At 34.6% G+C, this 23,720-nt stretch overlaps 1 protein-coding gene across 2 annotated transcripts in view; it reads right to left on the bottom strand.

The window, feature by feature from the left end:
- Window positions 1–1,396: 1,396 nt before the first annotated feature.
- Window positions 1,397–23,720, bottom strand: part of UNC13C (unc-13 homolog C) — a 661,317-nt gene continuing 638,993 nt past the window's right edge. For both annotated transcript variants that reach the window (XM_063716164.1, XM_024232533.3), the window contains 3 exons: window positions 7,499–7,591; window positions 6,045–6,204; window positions 1,397–3,195 (listed from right to left, as the gene is read on the bottom strand). In XM_063716164.1, coding sequence (XP_063572234.1) covers window positions 2,910–3,195; window positions 6,045–6,204; window positions 7,499–7,591 — 539 coding nt within the window. In that variant the 3' untranslated portion in view covers window positions 1,397–2,909. The remainder of the gene's footprint in view (window positions 3,196–6,044; window positions 6,205–7,498; window positions 7,592–23,720) is intronic.

The following is a 23,720-nucleotide window of genomic DNA, read 5'->3' as shown; positions in this document are numbered from 1 at the left end:
CTAATTTGGGTAAGTAAATATAACGCGCTTTGTTCTGAAGACAACAGGAATACTTGTGCTTTGAGAGGAAAACAGTCTACAGAATTTATAATCATTTCAAAATTAGTACCTGTACTTTATGATAGTAATAAATACTTAATTCACCCTGCCACTATTAGCCTTTGATATATATTGTATACATTGTGAAAGACAGAATAATTGGATGCAATTAAACATGTCAGGGAAAAAAATACCTTGCTCAATTTAAAGTGATCAATGCAAATCCTAACTGCCTTTTACTCAAATGTATCATGTATTATGACATTAATGTGCTCCTAAAGAGCTTAAGTCAATGTTCTGTAAAATATTTATAACATAAATCTAGAATGAATTTTTCAAGTAATTGATGAAAACTTTTATGTGAGATTTTAACCATGTTGCATGTTGAATTTTGTTCATGGGTCTAAACAGTATTTAGCAATATATAGGTAGATACATTAGTTCTGCCTTATTTTCCTCGTCATTACAATAGATAGTGGTTTCCATGAACGCAACACCTGTGGAATGAATTTTAACATCTGAACTATTTTTTTAACTTTTATTTTAGATTCAGGGGTTCATGTCCAGATTTATTATGTAGGTAAATTGTGTGTCACGGGGTTTTGGTGTAGATTGTTTTGTCACCCAGGTAGTAAGCTTAGTACGTGATAGATACTTTTTCTTATCATCTTTTCTCTCCTCCTACCCTCAAGTAGGCCAGTGTCTATTGTTGCCCCCTTAGTGTCCATGTGTCCTCATTGTTTAGCTTCCACTTGTAAATGATAACATGTAGTATTTGGTTTTCTATTCCTGTGTTAGTTTGCTTCAGATCATGGCCTCCAGCTCCATCCATGTCACTCTGAAGGACATGATCTCATTCTTTTTATGGCTGCATAGTATTCCATGGTGTATATATACCACGTTTTCTTTATCTGGTCTACTGTTGATGGGCATTTAGGTTGGTTCCATGTGTTTGCTATTGTGAATAGTGCTGCAGTGGACATATACGTGCATATGTGTTTATGGTAGAACATTGGATATTCCATTGGCTATGTACTCAGTAATGGGATTGCTTAGTCAAATGGTAATTCTGTTTCTAGTTCTTTGAGGAATCACCACACTGCTTTCCACAATAGTTGAAGTAATTTACACTGCCACCAGCACTGTATAAACATTTTTCTTCGCAACCTCGCTGGCATCTGTTATTTTTTGACTTTTAAATGATAGCCACTCTGACATCTAAACTTTTAATGAGATATTAGAACCAAATAATATGAAGACTATTACATATGGTGAAAAGAGCCTGGAGTTTTTATTCCTAAATAGTGAGATGATATTGCATAAATGAAATAAAAAGGCAGAAGATACAATACAATGCTGCAGGTGCTCAATATACATCCATTTATTAAAGCATATGCCAGAGGATCGCATCACACTATGCATTTAGAGGAGTCATTAACAAAGCAATGGCCTAACAAACAGTTTAACATGAATTAGCCCACCTCACTGGTCTGTGATTTCATACTCACTCAGTAGCAGAATGGTTCTGACAGTCATGATACTAAGTAAGCACTTCTGTACTCACTTAACGTATTAGATCAGCTTGTTCACAAAGCACAATCATAACAGGCTCTTGTTTCTGCTTCTGTAAGTAGTCCACTAACAGTTATGACCATAAGTTATAATTACAAAGTACTGTTTTACAGCCATATATTTTGGCATAGACTCTAAAAAGTCAAATCATAAAAATACAGAAAATGCACATATTCATAAACTGTTTTATATTCAAAAACCAACTTAGCTACATTTTTAGGTACCAAGCTGTATTACATTGTTCTCCTACTGCATTGGATGCATTTGGGGCTTATAAATACAAATTACAGAATTTTAAGCAATTTATTCTGACTTAATTTTACTATTTTTTTCACTAAGTGGATGAAAACATGACTTCTCGCATCAGTACAATATATAGTAATGCTGCATTCAATACTAATCATTGAATATTTTTTAAAATAAAGCATTGAACTGATTATAGAGTCATAACTGTCAGAGGGAAGATATTAACAATATAGTTACTTACAGGTATTTTCAATAAACCTTCCATTCCATTTCTAAACCATTAATGACTTTTTAAAGAATGAAATATGGTAAAGCCAAGACATAACACTATATGACAAATGCATTAACTTACCATTTTTACAAATGCGATGTGACCTTGGCAGTTTTAGAGAACAAAGTTTTGTCAATATATATCAAACATTGTTAACAAACTCTAGCATTGCTTTATGTAAGTAAGTTTGCTTTAACAGCATTTCTTCACAGTGATATTTCAGAAAGGTTGGAAACTGGTCAGCAGAAAATATTTCCCACCTTTTCTATTTTAATTTGTATGCAAAAATCACAATATCTGTGACTATAAAATTACAAATGCTTTCTATAAGTGACTGCATTTCTAGTTATGGTAGAAAAGGGTATTTGTAAGACATCTATAATGAGGTAAGTAAATAAAATGGAAATTGAGTAATAAATGTTTTCTGATCTATGGGCAATATAATCTAATTTAACAAAGACAACTGATGGGCAAACTCAAAAGACTAGTTTTTAAAAATTATGTTTAATGAATGTGAAGTTGGTAAAGAAACAAAATAAACATTTTAAAAGGTGTTCTTGATATTTCACTTTACATCATAATTTTGGCACTTCATGGAACACTTATTTCCCAAAGACCAGAATTGGTATAAAAGTTCAGCAGGTTTTATACATACCTTGCAGACATCGTACATGAGTACTGGCAAACATTGAAATGTAGTGAAATAAACATTCCCATGTATTTGCACATGCATGCAGTAGTCAAACAATTATAGTTATGAATTTAGCTTGCAGTGTTTGTTTCAAGCATTCTCTTCAGTAGATCTTGTTTCAGATTTAAGTCTTACAAATTCTTTAGCCACATCATCACTGGTCCTCTGAGAGAGTATTCTAAGGATAGTCAAACCAGTTTCATCCATAGAGATATTTTTCAGAAGAGGATACCATGCCCCATAGCTTCCCTTTTCTGCTATGTTCTGTAGCTGAATGACTGTCATTCCGATAATTCGATCTTCTCTGGCAAAGCAGTAATCCTTAACTGAGAGATGAAGTTCATAAGCTCCTGGTCGATTTTCCTTTCCCAGAATGCTGTGTGGATTAAAAATACAAATTTTGAGCAAAAACTTTACTTCCACTAGGCATCATTATGGTTCTCAAATACTGCTGAAAATTGTATACATTGGATCTGATTATTATGTTGGCAAATAGGATATCAGTGTATTTTAACCCTTTAAATTTGGCTTAGAAAGTGAATTCTAAAATGACTTTCTCCTTATATAGAAAAGACAGAAAAAAATGGGAATTAAGATACTATGTTACACTTAATCAGTAGAGGCAGGGTCTCCTGATTGATTGTGGGTGCGGTGGAGTTGGACAGGGGTTATGGGGGCTAGGCCAGGGTAATGGGTACCTCTTGGTAGAATTTCTATGACATTTCAATATCAGTTACTACTCTCACTTTACCTCCAAATCCTGAATAAGCTATTATAGCTAGGAGTTTTTTCTCAGGGGAATACACTGCACAGCCCATCAAGCACTATTCACAATATGCTAAATTGGATACAAATCTCCAGAGTAAATCAATTCCAGCAGAGCCTGGTGATTCAATGCCAATTCTTTCCTATGGTAACAGTTAGACCTGTCAAGTGTGTGGCCTCTCCTAACAACCACCTAACACAGCTTGTTAGTGTCAACATAATAAAGAAGACCAAGTGGTGATATGGTAGATACAGTCTTCCTCCACCCCTTATTTTTGTTCATTCTCATATTCTTGACTTTCTAATGAATGTACATCTAGCCCTCAGCAGTACCAGCTTCCAAATTCCTTCCTTTTACAGGTGATTTTTTTTTTTTCTGATGAAACATTTTGCAGAGTCAAACTTTGATTTCCAGGAAACATTGGTAACTAAACTTTGTATTTTAGGGAGAATCTGAAACAATGTGAAAGAAAATGGAAGTCTAGGGGATAAGAGTACAAGAGCAAAATATGATGGGAACCAGATCTCGTGAATTAAAAATGCTGCCTTTAAGTAGCTCACTGTGTTATATCTAACAAGAAACTTTAGTTGGGTCCAGGTTTTTGAGTAAGTTGGAGAAGTAGATAGTGAAATGTTGTAAGCTGGTTTATTAGCAGGGAATGTGATCTATTTATTAGGACCCTTTCGATAGAGTAGGATACTTCAGTTTTAATACATGATAAGAGGGTGAAATATTCAGAGCAGAGTGCTGAAACGACTATAGGAAATCAGAACAAAAAACCTGTAAGAGACTGTTTTGGCGTGTAAATCCTTAGGGCTTTGTCCTAGGCCTCTTAACTTCTCTATGTATCCATTCCTAGGTTAGATTATTTATATTTATTGAATTAAATGACATCTCTTGAGAGTCTGACAGCCATCTCCAAATTAATAGATTTAAAACAATATTTTTATCATTTCTTCTTCCATCTTGGTAAATTACTTCTTCCATCTTGGTAAATTACTATCTTCCCAACTACTCATGCCAAAAACTTAGGGATCATCCATGATTTTATTCAGTGCAAGGTGTCACCCAGTTTCCCCCTGTGGATCCACCCTCCTTTTTGCTGTTTGCAATAGAAAACTCATCTGTTGGGACTATCTCAGTAGGGTTTCTTCTTGCTTCCAGTAGATTTTGGCCAAAAGGGAACCCCATCAAGAGGTCAGCAGTGAGGAGAGTGAGGTCAGAGTCTTTATTTCCCTGGCTCTTTGCCTGTGAGGCTGCCTCCAGTAGGCTGTTGCCCTCCATGGAATGTCACTGCTGCTTTCAAGGCAAGTATACATTCAAGTATACATTTCAAACTTGATGTATACTTGAAATGTATACATCAAACTGAAAAGAAATGAATAGTTCTTTCCATTAATAGTGTATTTCAATAGTACATTTCAAGCATACATCAAGTTTTCACTTTCCTAATTTTAGTAATGACTCTTTCTCTCCTCTTTTCAGGCATAAGCATGGTAATAGCCTGGTTACTATTAGCCCCAGGTCCCATGATTACTCAAATTTCTCCCTTTGTAAGTAAGCTCATTTTGAATTACTCTAAATTGAGCATTCTCGGGAATTACTCTTTCATGTCCTACCTCCAGCCTATGGCAAGAATCTACTTTCCACACATGATATAGAATCTTCTCCATCTATCTCCCTACTAGGATCTGGTTAGTCACTAATAGCTATTGCCTGGACTATTGCAATAGCCTTCTAACTGATCTTTACATATTTGGTCTTACCGCCATATAATTATTTCTGTACACAACAAACAAAATAAAGATGTAAATCACATTGTTCATCTCTTCATTTGAAAACCCTTCTGTGGACCAGCTATTGAACTTAGAATTGAAAAGCCCTATGTGACACGGCATCTGTACCTTGGCCTCCTCTCCAAAGTAGTTAGATCTCACTCCTTTATCTATGATGTGCTGCTTCTTAAATATCCCAGACTTGCTCTTGCCTTAGAGTTCTTGTACTAGCTATTTCACTTTGTCTGAAATGTTCTGCTCTTCCATGCCTAGCTTTTTATTTGGACAGGTTTCAGTTTAAAAGTCACATGCTCAGAGAGGCTTCCCTGACCTCCCAGGCAAAGCAGCTAGTCATAGCACTTACCACATAGTTCTGCATATTGTATTTAATGCCATATGACAAATATTTTGTGACTTTATCATACATTCCTCATCTGTAGAAAGTAACTTACATGAGTGCACTGCAAAAGATTCATTCAGACACCTCCTATGATATATACACCTAATGACTATAACATTGACTGATACATGGCAGGCACTGAACAGATATTGAATGAATGGAAGGGAACTAAAAACAGAGCCTTCTTCATTTTCCTTAGCCCTTCCCACTCCAAAGCCCTCAGTAAGGTCAGCTGTACAGTAACTATTGTCTGGTGGAATAAGTAAGGTGGGTTTATGACTTACAACTGAAATGTTTCATTGTACTTTGGTGACCATGTGTTGCTTTTTGTTTTTGTGCCTTGTTTTCTCTTCTTGTCTCCAAGGTTGGGTCCCAGTATACAAACTTCCACAAAGGGGCGGAACATTGCTGTGGTCTGCCAGTTTAGGTCATTAATAGCAATCACTAAAAAAAGCAAAGGAAATATCACATTTTAGCAAACAGATGTGTAGAAATTTAGAGTGAAATTTTAAAAGTGATTTATGAAGCCAAAACTTAATAATAGTGCCCTAACTCCACTGACAAGACACTGTACTCCAAGACAATAGAATACAATTTTCTTTCCAGAAGGCACACCTGATGGAGCTTTCAGCTTTCAGCTTTAGGCTGTGTGGCTTTGGTGAAAAGTTAGTTAGCTGCAATTAAAATGATATCTGTCACTAATGAAAAGTTAGCAGTCTCCTCCTCTTGGTAAAAACATGGTGTTGTTCATATTGAACATTAAGATATGCTCATCAGGAAATAGATAAAATCTATAAATTTACCAGTCAATGACAATATTTTGGATTGTATGCTTTCATGGCTAATTTTCTAATTCATTATATATTTCATCAACTGCTAATAATAATTAATTTGCTCTGTGGATATTTCATCCTATATTTAGCCAGTCACTTGTTAGATATTATAGCTGTTTTTAAATTTCAGTCATCCTAAAAAATTACTAAATGAACATTCTCATGTTCATTTCAAGCGAAGTGTCTTATAATTAAAATCACTACTGCAAAATATTCATTAAACTTTCACATGTTGGCAACATTTTTCAAAAATATTTAAGGAAATTGACAGTATATACTACTGTATATAATCTGTTCTAAAATATAGCTATTTTACTTTTATGATGTAAAGATACAATATGTAATGTAATTCTGAAATATATTGGGCAGCCCTGGTTTTGCTCAAAGCGGGTATTGAAGTGACTAATATAAAAATAGAACGAGCGTATTGTGAACAAAATGCTAATCCTTTAATTTCATCTTTGAAATTACCCCTGCATTCAGGCTGTTTTTACAATGTAAAACCAACAAATCGAGCCACTCATTGTAAAGGGCTCTAAGCCAGTTGTTGGAAATCATATAGAAAAAGCAGTAGGTTTTGTGAATAGTAAGAACATACTGACTTAATATTTAAAGTGCAAGTGTTCAATGAATATCATGGCACCAACCACAAAATAAATATCTGATAAAGGAAGTTTGGATATTTAATCAGTGTATTTTTATATTTTGAATAATGCATGCTAAACATTAGTGCCATTGATATTTTTCTATTTTTAATCAAAAGTTTGGGTTTCATTAGGAAATTTTGTGCATGCCCTAAAATAATTATGCAGTTTTTTTAAATGCAAGAAAAGTTACATTGCTGATATCAGTACTGCTGCAGAAGTTTAGAAGGCTGTTTTGATTTATCTAGACCAGAAGTATACCTTTTACAGTGACTTTATGATCACCCGTTCCTGGGGTGGCAGTGATGTCCACATGAACAGATATCTGACCCACAGCATCTTTGGAGGAACGACCTGAAAATAAGCAGAGGTTTACTGGCCTGAGCTTTCAGACTCATTAATAATGGACAATTTCATTCTGTGCATAAGAAACATAAAATTTATTATTGGAAATGAATGTTCTTTCCATTAATAGTGCATAATAGGTGATGATAAATATTCACTTAAGTATGAAATGCAAGTTTGAAGCTTGGATGTAATAATTACCCCATTGAACTAAAATGTCATTGGGCCTGCAGAAATCCTAAGACATTCTGTTACTATTATGATAGTTTAAAGAACTAGGGTTGATTTACTAGCCACTTAATGAAGTTATATTCATTTCTTGCACACCAGGATGGACCATTGCTTTTCATTACTTTAAGAGCTTTTCCACAATGTGCCATACCAGAGCACTGGGAACAGAAAGGTAGCTTTGTTAGGGTCCCTGCCTTCGTGAAACTCATAGTTGGCCAGGGGAGACCCACATGCAAATATATTACAACAATTTATTTATAAGGTGTACCGATAGCATTTTAAAAAGTCAACTCTCTCCTGGAAAAGATTAGTCAGGGGTTAAACTTATTGTGTTGGAAAGGGCCTGTGATTTGGGTTCAGATAAACATGAATTCAAATCACAGTATGTCACCACTGATTCTATGATTCTATTTTCTTAAGCTTCTGTTTTCTTATTTGTAAAATGAGGATAACACCAACCTCTTACCATATTCACATTAACATATCTTTTATGAACATACAAATTTTCCCCAAACTGAAGCACATGCTCTAGCTATTTGTTACCAGGCCTTTATCTTTTCACCTAAAAATGTATCATGGAGGTCACTCCAGTTCAGTGTAGATAAAGCTGCCACTACAAAGTACATGTTCAACGACTACATGCTTGGAAAATAAAATATTAATGTTTGACATTTAATCCATTATATGAATATATAATTTAACCATATTTCAATTGTTTAATTCCTTGCTATTATAAACTGTAATGAATTATTATGCTACAAAAGTTTACAGTATAGTTTTTAAAGGCATAGTATTTTTGTCAAAGTTATGTGGAGTTTTAATTTCTACCATAGAGACTGTAACTTTTGCAATCTCATTTGCAATGTATTAGATTAATAAGGATCTTATTTTCATAAAAATGAAGGCTAATGCTGAAAGCCCAGAACAAAAGATTCTGAAAGACTTTCAGTTTCTATCTTGAGAGAATCATCAAGATTTGGGCCAAAACCTTTCAAGAGAACCTGCTGAGATGAGCCAGTTCACCACAAGGGCCTCTCTCCTTGGCACAGCCATTTGATGATAAAAGGACTGGAAGATAGAAAGTGGTTACTTTGGACATAAGAATTTTAGAACAACCCTTCACACTAACCAAATAGACAATGACCCCTCACCACTGAAAGTCACCACTGAAGTACAAACGGAGTCATCTTTTTTCTTTCTTTCCTCCCCCCCCACACCAGGGAGACTACCACCAGGAGAAAGAAGTCATGAGAGGAGGTCATACCTTTATCTTTTACTCTTTGTACTACTGAAGGCATGATTATAGCCTGCTTTTGGGAGAGAGGTTTTTTTTTTTTTTTTTTTTTGAGACAGGGTCTTGCTCTGTTGCTCAAGCTGGAGTGCAGTGGTGCAATCATAGCTCACTCTAGGCTCGACTTGTAGGGCTCAGGTGATTCTCCCACCTCAGCTTCCCAAGCACCTGGGACTAGAAGTATGGACCACCACGCCTAGGCCTCCCAAAGTACTGGAATTATGGGTGTCAGCTGCCATGCCCGGCCGAGAATAGAGCCAAAGCTTTAATGTGAGCAGAATGAAACCTTAAGAAATGAGTAATTTTCTAGCAGCACGAGTAACTAATACAGTATGAACCTGGATTGGGAGATCCCAAAGTACTGCACCTGGCCATAACATTCTAAGTATGGCAATATGTGAGTTTTGGTGTCCTTAGTTATGAAGGAAGACTTATGCTGTTTTAAAACAAGTAGCATCTAAGGAAATGTGCCTAAAACCTTTTTAGGAAGGGACTCTAAACGTATACAATGTAAGTAAGTTTTTCCTTTCTCAAATTGCTTGTCTGTGGTCTTCCATTTATACACCCTACCTGTGTGTGTGTTTTCTAATCAGATATTGAGGGTTGTATTGACGTCAAGGGCAGAGGATTTAAAAATCTTATGTACTCAGCAGTGCCTGAACACTTTTCTGAAACCTCCTGGGTGGAAACATTTACTAGACTCTCAAAATACATATTTCCTTTTCTAAGACAAAATTTACTCTTCAATTAGGTCATAGTCTTGAGAACTGGCTGTGTAAGGTAGTGCAACCCTAAAGTGCAATGAGGAACATAAATTTTCTGACAATTGTGGGTTAGAAACAATGGGCTAGAAAGTATTGATTATCATTGCTCTTATTGCTTAATAGTCATGCTATTTAGAATTTTCACTTTGAAACTAATGATTCTGCTTTCATGGCCCTATGTTTATACCACTCTCTAGTACTCATGCTATAGCTAGTATCACAGTTAATTATGCAGATTTTTCTCCTTAACAGAATGCCTTTATTATTAATAATCCATACGTCTCATTCATACAATACAATGCTTTGATGTGCATTACATGGACAATTAACTATTTGTTGATTAAATAGGCTGACAGTAGTTGCTTCCACAGTTTAAACAACATTAGTGCCCCTCTGACCAGTTCAAATTTCAGTTACCATGGTATATTAAACGTGTGTAATTGCATGAAGGGCAAACTTCACAAGCTAATTCTGTAGTCCACTAATCACTATGTGGATAGCAGATACATATCATTAGTGACCAGTCGCTTCTTTCAGAGTAGGTGATTGGTCACTGTGTACCTGTTCACACACAGACAACAAAGTGTGGCCCCTTTGTTTTGCAGTTATAAACCCATGTGATTATTTTACGAACCTGGATAATCAAAAGATGGACTTGGACTTGGCCAGGAAAGATGAAAGTGCAGCAAAGAAAGGATAAGGGATAATGCTAGAGTGAAACATGCGTAGAGTGCAAATGAGTTAATCTAAGAAATTACTGACCCTTGGAATGTTGACACTACTGCCATTGGAGAGATTCTACATAAGCATCCAAGGAGATTAATGAAGTTGGGCTTATTGACATAAGTGAGGAGAAAGATACAGATATCTTAGCAAAATTTACATGGACGAAAGCTCACATTTAAGGAACTCTCAGATAGGTGATGACATAAAAAGCTGAAAGGATTACAATGTTGGTGGATTGTATTACTATACCATGAGAAGAAAAAGGCAAACAGTGTTCAAACTACTCTTAAAAAGACTTTTACAATAAAACACATTAAACAAATATTTTTACTGTATTTTAAATTTCCCTGTACATTTATAATTGACAGTAAGAGGTTTTTTCTTTCTAAAAGTCACAGTAGAATTTTAAGTTTTTCCATAAGTTATCAGGATTACTTTGCACAGTTTGTCTCCCATTATTTTCATAGTCCTGTATTACTGTGAAAAGAACTATGCATATACTTCCTTTGATTCATTTAATGCTTTGATACTGAAATTCTAAAAGCTTCTTAATTCAGTCACATGTGTGTTATATTGTGCAATATATTTTACCTCACATTTGGAAGATTTGCCTTACTACGTCCTTGAATATCATGTGTACGGTGAAATTTGTCAGTTGTCTATCCTAGGGTAAAAATGAAATTGAACCAAAGCACTTTGAAGTTGAACACTTCAACTTCAAAAGATATTCAAAAGGATATCTCAATTGACTAGTTATTTGCCCAAAAAGGCAGCCTATATTTCCATTTCCTATGGATTTGAATATGGAAATAATCTAACATCATACTCTTTATTCAACAAAGTTTTAGTGAGCAATTCAGAAAAATTTAATGAGAGGCTATGCCTGTTATATAGTTTTGCTTATTCTAAATCCATAGGGATTAGACTACATGTGAAATCACCATCTGTGTGTCTACAACGTGCCCTTTGTCACTAACATTATTGGGTCATGAATACTTCAAGAATGAGTAGTGCCCTTGTGAGCTACTCATTCCAGGAAGCTCAAAGAGCTCATTGTCTGCTTTATTTGAACCTCCCTTCAGAAGAGCAGCTTTTGAGGATTAAAAATTCCTGCTTACTGTCGTTATAACACGGGATTAATAAGCACCTTACTGGAATCTCTCACCTACCATAATTTTAGTATGCTATGTGAGGGAATGAACAGTCTCACACATTTAATAATGACTACTCATATAATGCTTTTAATTGGTAATGACCTACATGAAACATGATATAGAAAACACATCACAGCTTCTCAAATGACCCCTATAGGTTAACCAATTGCTTAAGTTTCTGACAAATTTGAATCTGGCCCCATGCACCTTTGCTGGGCCCCACAAAACAAGGAGGTAGATTATTTACGAAGGTCAACCACTCCGGCAATATCAAAATTAAATATCAGGCTCATCTGCCCCATGGCTCCTCCATCTTCAGGTCCAGGACTCTGGATTGGAGTGACCTACCTCCACATTCAGTTCTGTAAGTCATTAGGCATCATCCAAGATGGTAGATGATGAATAAATGGACAATGACTTAAGCTTTTTCTCCTCTCTCATCCATTCCAGTGCTTTCTTCCCTGGTCTTTGCTCATTATTTTCATGTTATTTAATATATATTTGGAAGAATTCATGGCAGTGATAACAATAATGGCTATAATTTTTTATTACCTATGTATGCCAGGCATTGTGCTAAGTGCTTCAGGTATAAGATCTTGTAAGGTATCGTGTACATTTTACAGATGGTAAGACTGGGATTCAGATGTTAGTTGCCTGTTTAAGTCAATACAGAGCAAAGCTGAGATTTGACCTCAGATCTCTAACTTATAAGATATAGTATATACTGTGCTCTGATGCTCATTGAACAGTTTCTCCCCATATCCCTCATCCCTGCCCCTCCACTTTTTTCTTTTTTACATCAAAGAGGAAAAAGCAAACTTTGACCTGGTTTAGTTTTAATGGCACTTAAAATATTGCTACACTAAAAGACAGGATATGAAACAAAAGATTAAAAAAATTACTTATATAGGACCTAGCTATCTTAAGATTTTCTAACATTTATAAACTCTACAGTCACTTAATGACGGGCATAAATTCTGAAAAATGTGTTAGGTGATTTCTTCATTGTGCGAACATCATCAAGTGTGCTTACACAAACCTAGGTGGTATAGCCTATGACACTTCTAAGTGGTAGGGTACTGTTTATTGTTCCTAGGCTACAAACCTTTACAGTATGTTACTGTACTGAATAGTGTAAGCAGTTGTAACACCTGTATTTGTGTATCTAAACATAGCTAAACATAGAGAAGTTATAGTATAAAACATAAAAACAATATACCTATATTGGGCCCTTACCATGAATGGAGCTTGTGGGATTGGAAGTTGCCCTGGCTGAGTCAATGTGTGAGTGATGAGTGAATATGAAGGCCTAAGACATTATTGTACACCCTGTAGACTCTCTAAACACTTAGGCTACATTATAAAAGATTTTCTTCAATAATAAACTAAACCTTTCTGTAACCTTTTACTTTGTAAACTATTTTTTAATCTTTTCACTCTTTCGTAGTAACACATAGCTCAAGCTGTATAAAAACATCATCTTTCTTTATAACCTTATTCTGTAAAATTTTTTCATTGTAAAGATTTTTTTTTTTACTTAAAAGTTTTTGTTGTTGTTGTTGTTAAACTATTAGCCCAGGCCTACACAGGGTCAGAATCCTCAACATCATTTTTTAAAATTTTTAACTTGAGTCTTTTCTAACTGTACATAATTATATTGCTATACTTTTTATGACTGCCAGTACAGCAGGCTTATTTACACCATCATTACTACAAACATGTGTTGTGCTATGATGTTATGATGTTATTATAATCTTATGGGACCACTGTTGAGATGCAGTGTATCACTGACTGTAACGTTGGTATATGTCACAAACTCCGCAGCAATTATGTAGACATACTTAAATTAACTTTGTTTCCTAGGACTCCCTATTTTCATGGCTTTCTGGACTTTAAACTTACCGCTGATTGAAAAAGCTTATATCTGCTACTTTATATTAAGTGAGTCTCCATGGCTACAGTTTGCTAAAGTGTGTTGCTGAGAAATTGATGAGAGGTTAGTAAGAAATCCATGAGGTAAGTCACCATGTTGGTTAATTATCTTTTATAATTGCCTTGGGAATTTAGGTAACTTTAAATATTTTAGGATTGAAACATATTTAGATGGAAAAATTTTAGGGCTAAAGGGACACTTGGAAATCATTTGGTCCAGTCTTTTTGTTTTAGACATAAAGAAATTGAGGCTTAGTATTTTGAACACGTTTCAATAAAGGGGACAATATTAGTGGTAGGTCTTATTTTTCAGTTCTGGATTCTTTCCATTGACAAACTAGCTTCTCTTTTGGAATCCACACAATTGGTTAGATTGTCAAACAAGAGAATAACTTGGGCAGTAGGTAGCATGTGGATTTGGCCAGTCACTGTTACTTGTTTCCACCTGGAAACACACAGCAGTTGGGGGAAAATAAATAAAACAACTTTCAACCCCAACTAATGCCTGATAACTGTTTCAGATGTAGACAGTCATTATCTATTTAACTTGACCTATCAGCATCTCTGAAATCTATTCATGCACCACAATTACTAGCAAACATGACTATCGAGCAGAGAGAGGTAGAGGTATAAAAAGATTCTCCACATGGCAGTGTGTATTCCCACCAGGCATTATAAGCAGGAAGAGACTAGGGAATAATACATCTTGAAGGATGAGAGCATCAGGATGTCGTCTTCTTAGTGATCACTAAATTAAATAAATGTAGTAATGGGAGCCAAGTTAGTTCAGATGAAGTCAGTCAGTCATGGGACTATGCATCCCCACAGCCCTGGCTTCAGACCACTGCGTCTGTCAGTAACCAAAGGAAGTTAAGAAGACAGACCCTCTTTTTGATAGCACAATAGGGTGACTATAGTCAATAACAACTTAATAGTACATTTTTAAATAACTTAAAGAGTATAACTGGATTGTAAGTAAAAGGATAAATGCTTGGGGAGATAGATATCCCCTTCCCCAGGATGTGCTTATTTCACATTGCATGCCTGTATCAAAATATCTCATGTACCTGTGAAAAGTGGCTAAGGTTAATCCAGTTCACATACACATTGAAAAATCTAAATACATCTCATTTGAGGATGAGTGAACATATAAAACCCAATAAAGGGCATCTGAAACAAAAATTCTATAGAACAGGAAAAAGATAGTATCTTCAGAACTCAGAGGAGAAAGCTTCTCTCTGAAAACAGTATTCCTAAATAAATCAGGATTTTAAAAAAATAGTCACTAAATGTACAACAGAATTTCTTGAGCTAAAAGTTTTAAATATTTAGAAGAATTCCATTTGAGAAAAATTAGAAAACTATAAACTACACCAGCATATATCTGTATGAAAGGTTTACAGATAAAGGGCAAAATGTCTAAGTATATAATAAAATATCCAAGAAGAAAAGGAAAAAGATTCTGGCAGCCCTGTATTTTTCCTCCTAAAATTCAGGAAAAAATTACACAATACCTAGTTATGAGGGAGACAGTATATGATCCTAGAATTTTAATCCAGCCAGTTTTTCCTCATGTGTAAATAAAAAGTAATTTTCAAAAATTCAAAAGCCCAGAAAAATTAATACATATTTCAGCCAATAGAGCCTAAGACCGGAGCTGTTGGGTTGTAGTGAGTGTTGGTATTGACTACCTGACTACCACACAAAAGTATTCTTTCTTGTAATATAACAGCTACAGAGGAAAGTTACTATATTTTCAGGGAAATTATAGATCCAAAAAGATTCAAAGAGATTCAAATTCTTTGAATAGATGCTTATAGAGTCTGAAATTTGCTTTGTGCCAGCTCAGAGATGCTCATGACAACCCTTTAATTATGAAAGTCTTGGGAATTTGGGGATGTGGGTATTAGCAATGGCACAAGTTCTATGCAATATGGCGTTAAAGTAGAATAAGACACTAGCAATAGCGAGAGAAAAATATTAACCCTAGAAAGAAAGCTTTTCAATTATAGCCAAAGTCTAAAAAAATAGGTCCACAGTTGACCTGAGGTATTGACACTATGTAAAGTTTCATAAAAGGAAAGAGAAGAACACGAACATTATTGTATCTGATTAAGAGTTAAAAAGGAAAGCAGTATGACAATCAGCAACCTCTCTCCACCAAGTCCCTCTGGGGAACTACTTGTGCTATTAATTAAAGTAGCTGGGGCACCAGGAAATGGGGCTGGAGTTCTTACCCTGTTTTATTTTTCTTCAAGCACCTCTGATGTTGCAATGTATAATAGTTTCTCCCACCAAAATATAAGCTCCATAAGGGGAAGATCTTTGCCCTGGTCACAAATGCTTAATTACTACCTAAAACAGCTCCCAATACGTACTAGATAAATATTTGCCAAATACACAGTTACACAATTAGAGAAGTTAAGAATATTATTTAAAAGATAAATTGTAAATTAAACATGATAAACTGAGGTTATAAGCCTGGCATTTTATCATGATTTATATCTCTATTTTGATTTTTAGCTTTTTAAAATTAGCTTTTTAAAAAAGAAGATATTATAGAAATAGTTAAGGCCCCAAGAGTTCTCCTCTCTGGTCTCTTCCTCCATTATCATGAATTCAGAAACTATTACACTTGAAGGTCTTTATACTTGGTTTATGGATCCATAAATATTTATTCATTAATATTTAATAGGTTTTAGAAATATTAACAGTATTATGAGTATCATTGCACAGTTTTATTTCACTAGGTATTGTTTGTTTGAGGTTTATCCATGTTAAATGGACAGCATTGTAATTCACTTATTTTAAACTACTGTTTAGTATACCATTCATGAATATTTTATGATTCATGCATTCTCCTATTAATATTTAGTAAATAATAGCAACACAATTTTAATAGACTTTTTAAATATGTCAACTGTTGGGATTTTGATCATTGTATTTATAGATTAATTTGGAAATTGTAACCTTGATGTTTATGTCTTGCTCTGAATTTCAAAATCTTTTGGAGGTTTTATACATATTTTGCTACATTTGTATGTATGTTGTTTTATTATTTTAAATAGGATATTTTAATTTTATATACTAATTGCCTATTGTGTAAAAAAGCTATTGATTTTGTAGTGAGTAAATCTTCTAATTGTTTTTATATAGATCTATTTATGCTTTCTATGTAGGTAATTATGTTGTCTGCTTCTAAAAATTTTAGAAGTCTCTTGTTCTTGAGTAGAGAGAAAAATAATAATCTCCTAATTTTATGTGAATATAATCTCTAAATAATAGTGACATGGAGAGCACAAAATTAGGACCCCACTGAATTAATTCATATAAGTATAAAAATTCTAAGTGAAATATTGACAAAATGCAAGCCTTTGACCAAATAAAGCTTATTAAAACTTATAGTAACAAGAAAAGATTGGTTTAAACTATTACCCTAATAAATATCTCAAAGTCTAATAAGGTATGATAAAATTCAATGCTCACTCCTATTCAAACCTTATTCATATTTGGAGGGTAGCTTTAAAATGTGATTTTTCAAAAATATCCACTTCATTTGCAACAACAACACATGTAAGTCATTAAAACAACACATGTAAGTCATTAAAAATTGCCTTTTAAAGCAAACAAAATAAGACTGTGTGAAATTAGAGTAAATGAATGGAGTCAATGAGAAAGAGCATGATTATTCAATTAAATGTTCTAGAAGTTTTTACTATTGGGGAAAAAGTTAAACTGGAATCATTTGATATCTGTACGTGGAAAATCTTTTGGAACTTGAAATCAAATCACAAACTTAAAAACAAAAAACATTTGTAAATCAATCTGTCAACTGGGAAAATGTTTTGTAACAGATGTTACAGATAGAAGGTTAATATCCCTCATGTATAAAGAAGTCATACAAATAAACTCTAAATGAAGAAAGAAATAGACAATTCACAAAAAGAAATTTAACTGGTTCATATGGAAAATGTGTAACATTTAAATAAGGTATCTAGCACTGCTTATCACATTAGCATATATTTTAGCATATATTTTAAACAAATACAACCACCTAATGCTAGAGATTTTGTGAAAAATACAACTACTCGAGTCCACTATTGATGGGAAGAGAAATTAAAACAATGATTCCAGGTGGAAAACAACTTTGGTATTACATGCTTTCTGCATATTTGAGTTTAGTAATTTCGATTATGAAACTATTCAAAATATACGTGAAAGATGGTGTTTTATAAAATTCTGGTTGAAAACGAGAAATAAACTTCTTTGGTAATTGCTGAGTAAATCATTAAATGAGATATCCATATGATCAATGCAATATCCATGTGATCAGTGCAACAGCTGTAAACTTGACAGTTCACAGAGTTAATATCATGTAAAATACTTATGTTGCAAGGTCATGTAAATGGATACATAATTGTGTATAAGCCTGATGGAGCATTTAAAATAAGATTAAATTACAAAAACTATAATATCTTTATACTCTGTATTTTCTATTGTTTTCCAATTCCATGTTACTTTTTAAATAAAAATAAAATAAATGTAGTTGGAACATTTCAAAACGTGTATTAAGAGAGCTTGATTTAATACTGGCTAAAGCATAACAGTTATCCAGAAAGAGGGATTTATAACTTACAATCATAGGGATTTCAAAGGAGTATATGCATATACTTTTCCAGAAGAGTTTAAAATAGTTGAATCTTTCAGGATTCTTAAAAGTTCCTCCAGAGATTATTATTTCAGAAATAAGAACTCAACCAACCTATGGATGGCCCTTCTCTTCTTTAGGTGTTATCTTAATCAGATTTCTTGAATGTACTGTCCATCTCTGCTTACTTTTCTCTTCAAGCATAATTCTGCTGAAAATTGGGAGTCTCCAGTGATCTTTTTTTTAGGCAGCTATATATGTTTTTTTCAGGTCCTTGGTATTTGCTATGTCTTTGGCCTGTATGTGGTTGATTACCTTCTTGCAGTTCTTTTCTCCTTGGCTTTCCTAACTATCTATTTCTCTGCATTACTTATTGTAGCTTTCTTTATTTCCTTTGTTTAGCTTTTTGTTATGTGCCATCCACTATTGTGAGCTCTTGGCTTTCCACTCTCCTTTCTCTATTCTCAAACTTTAATTGTTTTAATATTTGTACTGTTAGTCCCCACCTTGATCTTTCAATTGAACTCCATTTCTAATAGCCTAAGGAATATCCTTGCATATTTTCATTTTAGCAGAACCTCAAAGTTAATTTTTCATATTCTCAAAATACCTCCAAGTGCTTACCTTCCCCATTTTCAACCCTGGTAATATTATTTTCCTACTATTCAAGCTCAAATCATTAGCAATCCCATGGGATTTATCTTGTTTTTATTTAATTTATTGACCCTAACCAGTAACTAAATCATGTCCGTTGTTCTTTATATAGTTTTAGTCTTTATTTTATTTAATGCAGTAGGACTAAGTTTCCCAATATACCAATTGCATCCTGTTAACCCCTTCTAAACCCAAGAGCCCTTGCTGATTTGAGTGGAAATTTTAAATTTACTCCTAAGCTTTAGAAATTGTTCTTCTATCAATTATAAACGAATTTACCTCTGATCACATTCAGCAATATCCCTTTTTACAATCCTTCCTTGCACATATGCAAATACTACTCCACTTCCAAGCTCTGCCACCTCTGCATAGCTTCCCCAATTACTCCAACCAACTCTACTGATGGCCACTTGTAGCTACTGTATTCTCCTCATACCACCCATTTTGTCACTTAATATGCCACCTCATTGTGTATCCCTGTGATTTTCTACAGATCAAACCTATTACATCATGAAGTTATGCCAAGATTAAAAGTTTTAATGCTAAATTTAAAAAAGTATAGTTGTCTAAAATTTTTAATACTTACTATTGGTCAAATTGATGGAATAACATACAAAAACAAAAACTGGTCATTGAAACACAAACTTTGGAGATGAAACCTAATAGTGATGCAGTGTATGTAAAAGGTACGTGATGGTCTCTGGGCCATACCGCCTGGGTTTGAATCCAGGCTTCACTAAGTATCAGCTAGGTGACCTTGAGCAAGTTACTTAATCTCAAATCTTACATCTGTAAAATAGGAGTAATAGTTCTTACCTATTTCAATTGTTGTAAAGATTAAATGAATTACCACTTGAAAAGAACTTAAAATACCTGGCATATGTAAAGTCTAGTTGCTAGCTATTATTTTGGTGGTTGTTTATTAAAATATTATTCATCCATGTTTACCTAGCAATTTCTATAAACCTGTCTTACAGAAACACTTGCACAAAGACACGTATGACTAACATTTTTAGAGGTGGGTGGATCACTTGAGGTCAGGAGTTTGAGACCACCCTGGCCAACATCATGAAACCCTGCCTCTACTAAAAATACAAAAAATTAGCCAGGCATGGTAGTGTGTGCCTGTAATTCCAGCTACTTGGGAGGCGGAGACAGGAGAATTGCTTGAACCCGGAAGGTGGAGGCTGCAGTGAGTTGAGATCGCACCTCTGTGCTCCTGCCTGGGTGACAGAGCAAGACTCCATCTCAAAAAAAAAAAAAAAAAGCTAAAGACAACCAATATGTCTATAAGTAGTAAAATAGTGAGTACATCACCATATATCATATGACATACTGTGAATTCACACTAAACAGTGAAGGAACTCTTTTGTATATAAGATGAAGATTTTAAAAAACTACAATATGCACTGATATGGTTTGGCTGTGTCCCCACCCAAATCTCATCTTGAATTGTGGTTCCCATAATCTCCCCATGTCATTGGAGGGACCTGGTAGGAAGTAATTGCATCATGGGGCACTTCCCCCATGCTGTTCTCATGACAGTGAGTGAGTTATCATGAGATCTGATGGTTTTATAAGGAGCTTTTTCCCCTTTGCTCGGCATTTCTCTTTCCTGCCACCATGTGAAGAAGCGCGTTTGCTTCCCTTTCTGCCATGATTGTAAGTTTCCTGAGGCCTCCCCAGCCATGCTGAACTGTGAGTCAATTAAACCTTTTTTCTTTAGAAATTACCCAGTCTTGAATATGTCTTTATTAGCAGCATGAGACTGGACAATTACATGCATATTACTCAATTTTAGGGGGAAGAAAGAAGTATTATACATGTATGATTGAAGGTCTGGGAGAATAAACAATGCACACAGAGATGGTATTGGCTGAGTATATTAGCTTTGGTATCATACACTCTCATGTTATCTGAATTGTTTAAGAAACATCTAGCACTTAATTAAAATGTTTAAACATATAAAAAAGAACCAGAAAATTAGAGCAGGAAAATATAGATGACAAGTTCAGTTCATTGATTTAAAACCCTGTGGTTTCCCTGTCTGGAGAATATGTACATCACTGATGTGGCTCAGTCATTTTGACCAGGATGTTATCCACCCTGCCAAGCAGCTATCATGAACAAATTGCTGAATTTGTGCGCATGTGAGTGAGTAACTGAACAGTGTTGAGAGGAAAATTGGTAATGTGCATCAATGGGTAGATGGAGCAGTGTCCACAGTGATCCAATAATTGGTATCTGGGTGACAGCAGAAGACAGAACTGACTTCATTCCAGTCATCAATCAAGAATGCTCACCCAGCAGAATACTCAAGCAGCAGCAGTAAAAAGCCATTAAAAAATGAAAAGAAATCAGCTTAGTTATGGACAACAATGCAAACACATCTAAGAGATGACCACAATTAACAGCAGTAGTTCCCAGGGTTCAGAACATTTGGCTGAGAACTCATTTAATACCAGAGACTTCAGAAACATTAGCAGCTAATGTTGAAATAGTCAAATGTAACTCTCACCATCACTTTGAAGCAGCCACTCTGCAGGAAGCAGGCATACACAAATTTAACTATCCTACAGAAAAGGCAACAGGGCTTGGTAATGTACTGCTATGATCTTTTAAATCAATAATTGGTCTAATCTAACATAATTCAGCAAGGACAGTATAGCAAGATAAGGAACTGTAATGAACAGAATGAATAACATTTGTCAGAAGAGAAATGGAGAATATATATGGTTTCATTTCCCAGCAGATACAATAAACAGGGTGTAATGCAATAAACCCTCAGTGTTTCCTTTTCTTCCTTAGTGTATTTTGTTTTTTATCGTGACACAGTGCTGAATAAGAATCTGGAATCTGAAATATATAAAAAATATAGACTAAAAATAAACATGGTTTTTTCATTTGTTTGTTAACACATTAAACCTGCCACTTTGCTAGGTGTTGAGAAATATAAACAAAAAAGCAAAACTAAAAATGAGTGCATCACATCCTGTACCTTCAGAGAAGTGAATAGAATATATACATAAATAACTCTACTGGAAGATATTTTTGTGATCTGAAAGATTTGCATTTGAATTCTGGCTGTACCACATACCTGTGCTCTGAGCAATCATTTTAGCATTCCTGAGATTCGTGTTTTATTATCTTTGGAAATAAAATAATCACATTCCCTTCACAAGATCATGAGGACAAAATGAGGTGACACTGGTTGAAATTACGGTCTAACACATATTTGGTGCTTATAAATGTTAATTCCTTTATGTCCTTTTGTTTTGATTTGAATAAGATGATCTATTTAATTTCTGTTAAATTAGTTTTAACTCATTTAATGTTTATAGTAAACTTAAATACAAGTGTTTTTTTGGGAAAAAGATCTGGAATACATAGACATGATTTCAGTTTTCTGACTTATCCCGTAATGTTATTGTCTTCTAAAAATCTTGAACTTCATCTGTTTAGTGGAGAGAAACTGGCTTTTTGTTTTTTCAAATAAATGCAAGGAGAGCACATTTCTTTTGAGGAGACCTTAAGTTATGAAATAAACACACAAAAATAAAAACTACTCTTTGTCTGATATGGTTTGGCTCTATGTCCCCACCCAAATCTTATGTTGAATTGTAATCCCCAGTGTTGGGGGAGGGAACCGGTGGGAGGTGATTGGATCATGGGAGCAGATTTCCCCCTTGCTGTTCTTGTGATAGTGAATGGGTTCTCAAGAGATCTGCTTGTTTAAAAGTGTGTAGCACCTCCCCCTTCCCTTTGTCTCTCCTGTCTGCCACGGAAAGATGCGCTTGCTTCCCCTCTGCCTTTTGCCATAATTCTAAGTTTCCTGAGGTCTCCCAGCCATGCTTCATGTACAGCCTGCATAACTCTGAGTCAATTAACCCTCTTTTCTCCATAAATTGCCTCATGGTCTCAGGTAGTTCTTTATAGCAGTGTGAGAATGGACTAATACCTTGTCTGAGGCATTTAAAAAATAAAAAATAGATCTCAACTTCCAAAGACTATTCTCTACAAGAACAGTCACTCTAACAATTTCCTAAATTCAAACTGTGCTGAGGAACTCCCAGGTAGAAGATAGGATTAAAAATATTTTTTCTTTCTAAACAATGTATTGAACTGATTCTGAAAAAAGGGCAAACAAGCATGGAGAAATAGAGATAAGAAACAGTGTTCTGAAGTTGAAACACAGGCTTCTGGTAATTTCTGTGGCCTAGTGTATCCCTGTGATCTGTGGCTTGGTTCTCACTTGCAAACCGAGTCTCTCACATTCTTAAAATTCATTCTATTCTTCAACTATTTGGTATCATACATCTGTCACCACCAACCATTAGTTGCATTCATAACACAGGATTTGACATAGAACTAGATACCAACTCATTTAAGTCAAATTTATTATATAATTTTTTTAAGTTTTAAAAAACTAAATTTAAGATATGAAGCTAATGTAAATGCCAATTTTTTTTCCCCATAAAACCTTCCCTGATTTCTCCATAGGAAATAGTCTCTTTATAAACCATGACTGTGTATAATTCATTTAAAGCTTAGTATTTTCTATTTTGATTATAGTCATTTGCATACAAAATACATATATTTCCAATTTGGTAAATTGTAAGCTCTGTAAGGACAGAGTATGTGACACATTCATCCATGTAATTCCTATGGCTAATGCAGCACCTTCAACTCAATTTGGTCCCAGTAGAAATAGAGCAGAGCAGAGGGTTTGACACCACAG

Source organism: Pongo abelii, chromosome 16 (genome assembly GCF_028885655.2).
Source record: "Pongo abelii isolate AG06213 chromosome 16, NHGRI_mPonAbe1-v2.0_pri, whole genome shotgun sequence".
In the NCBI taxonomy this organism is placed as follows: Eukaryota; Metazoa; Chordata; class Mammalia; order Primates; family Hominidae; genus Pongo; species Pongo abelii.
The sequence above is the reverse complement of the archived record's forward strand: the minus strand, read 5'-3'. Positions and strand labels throughout refer to the sequence as shown.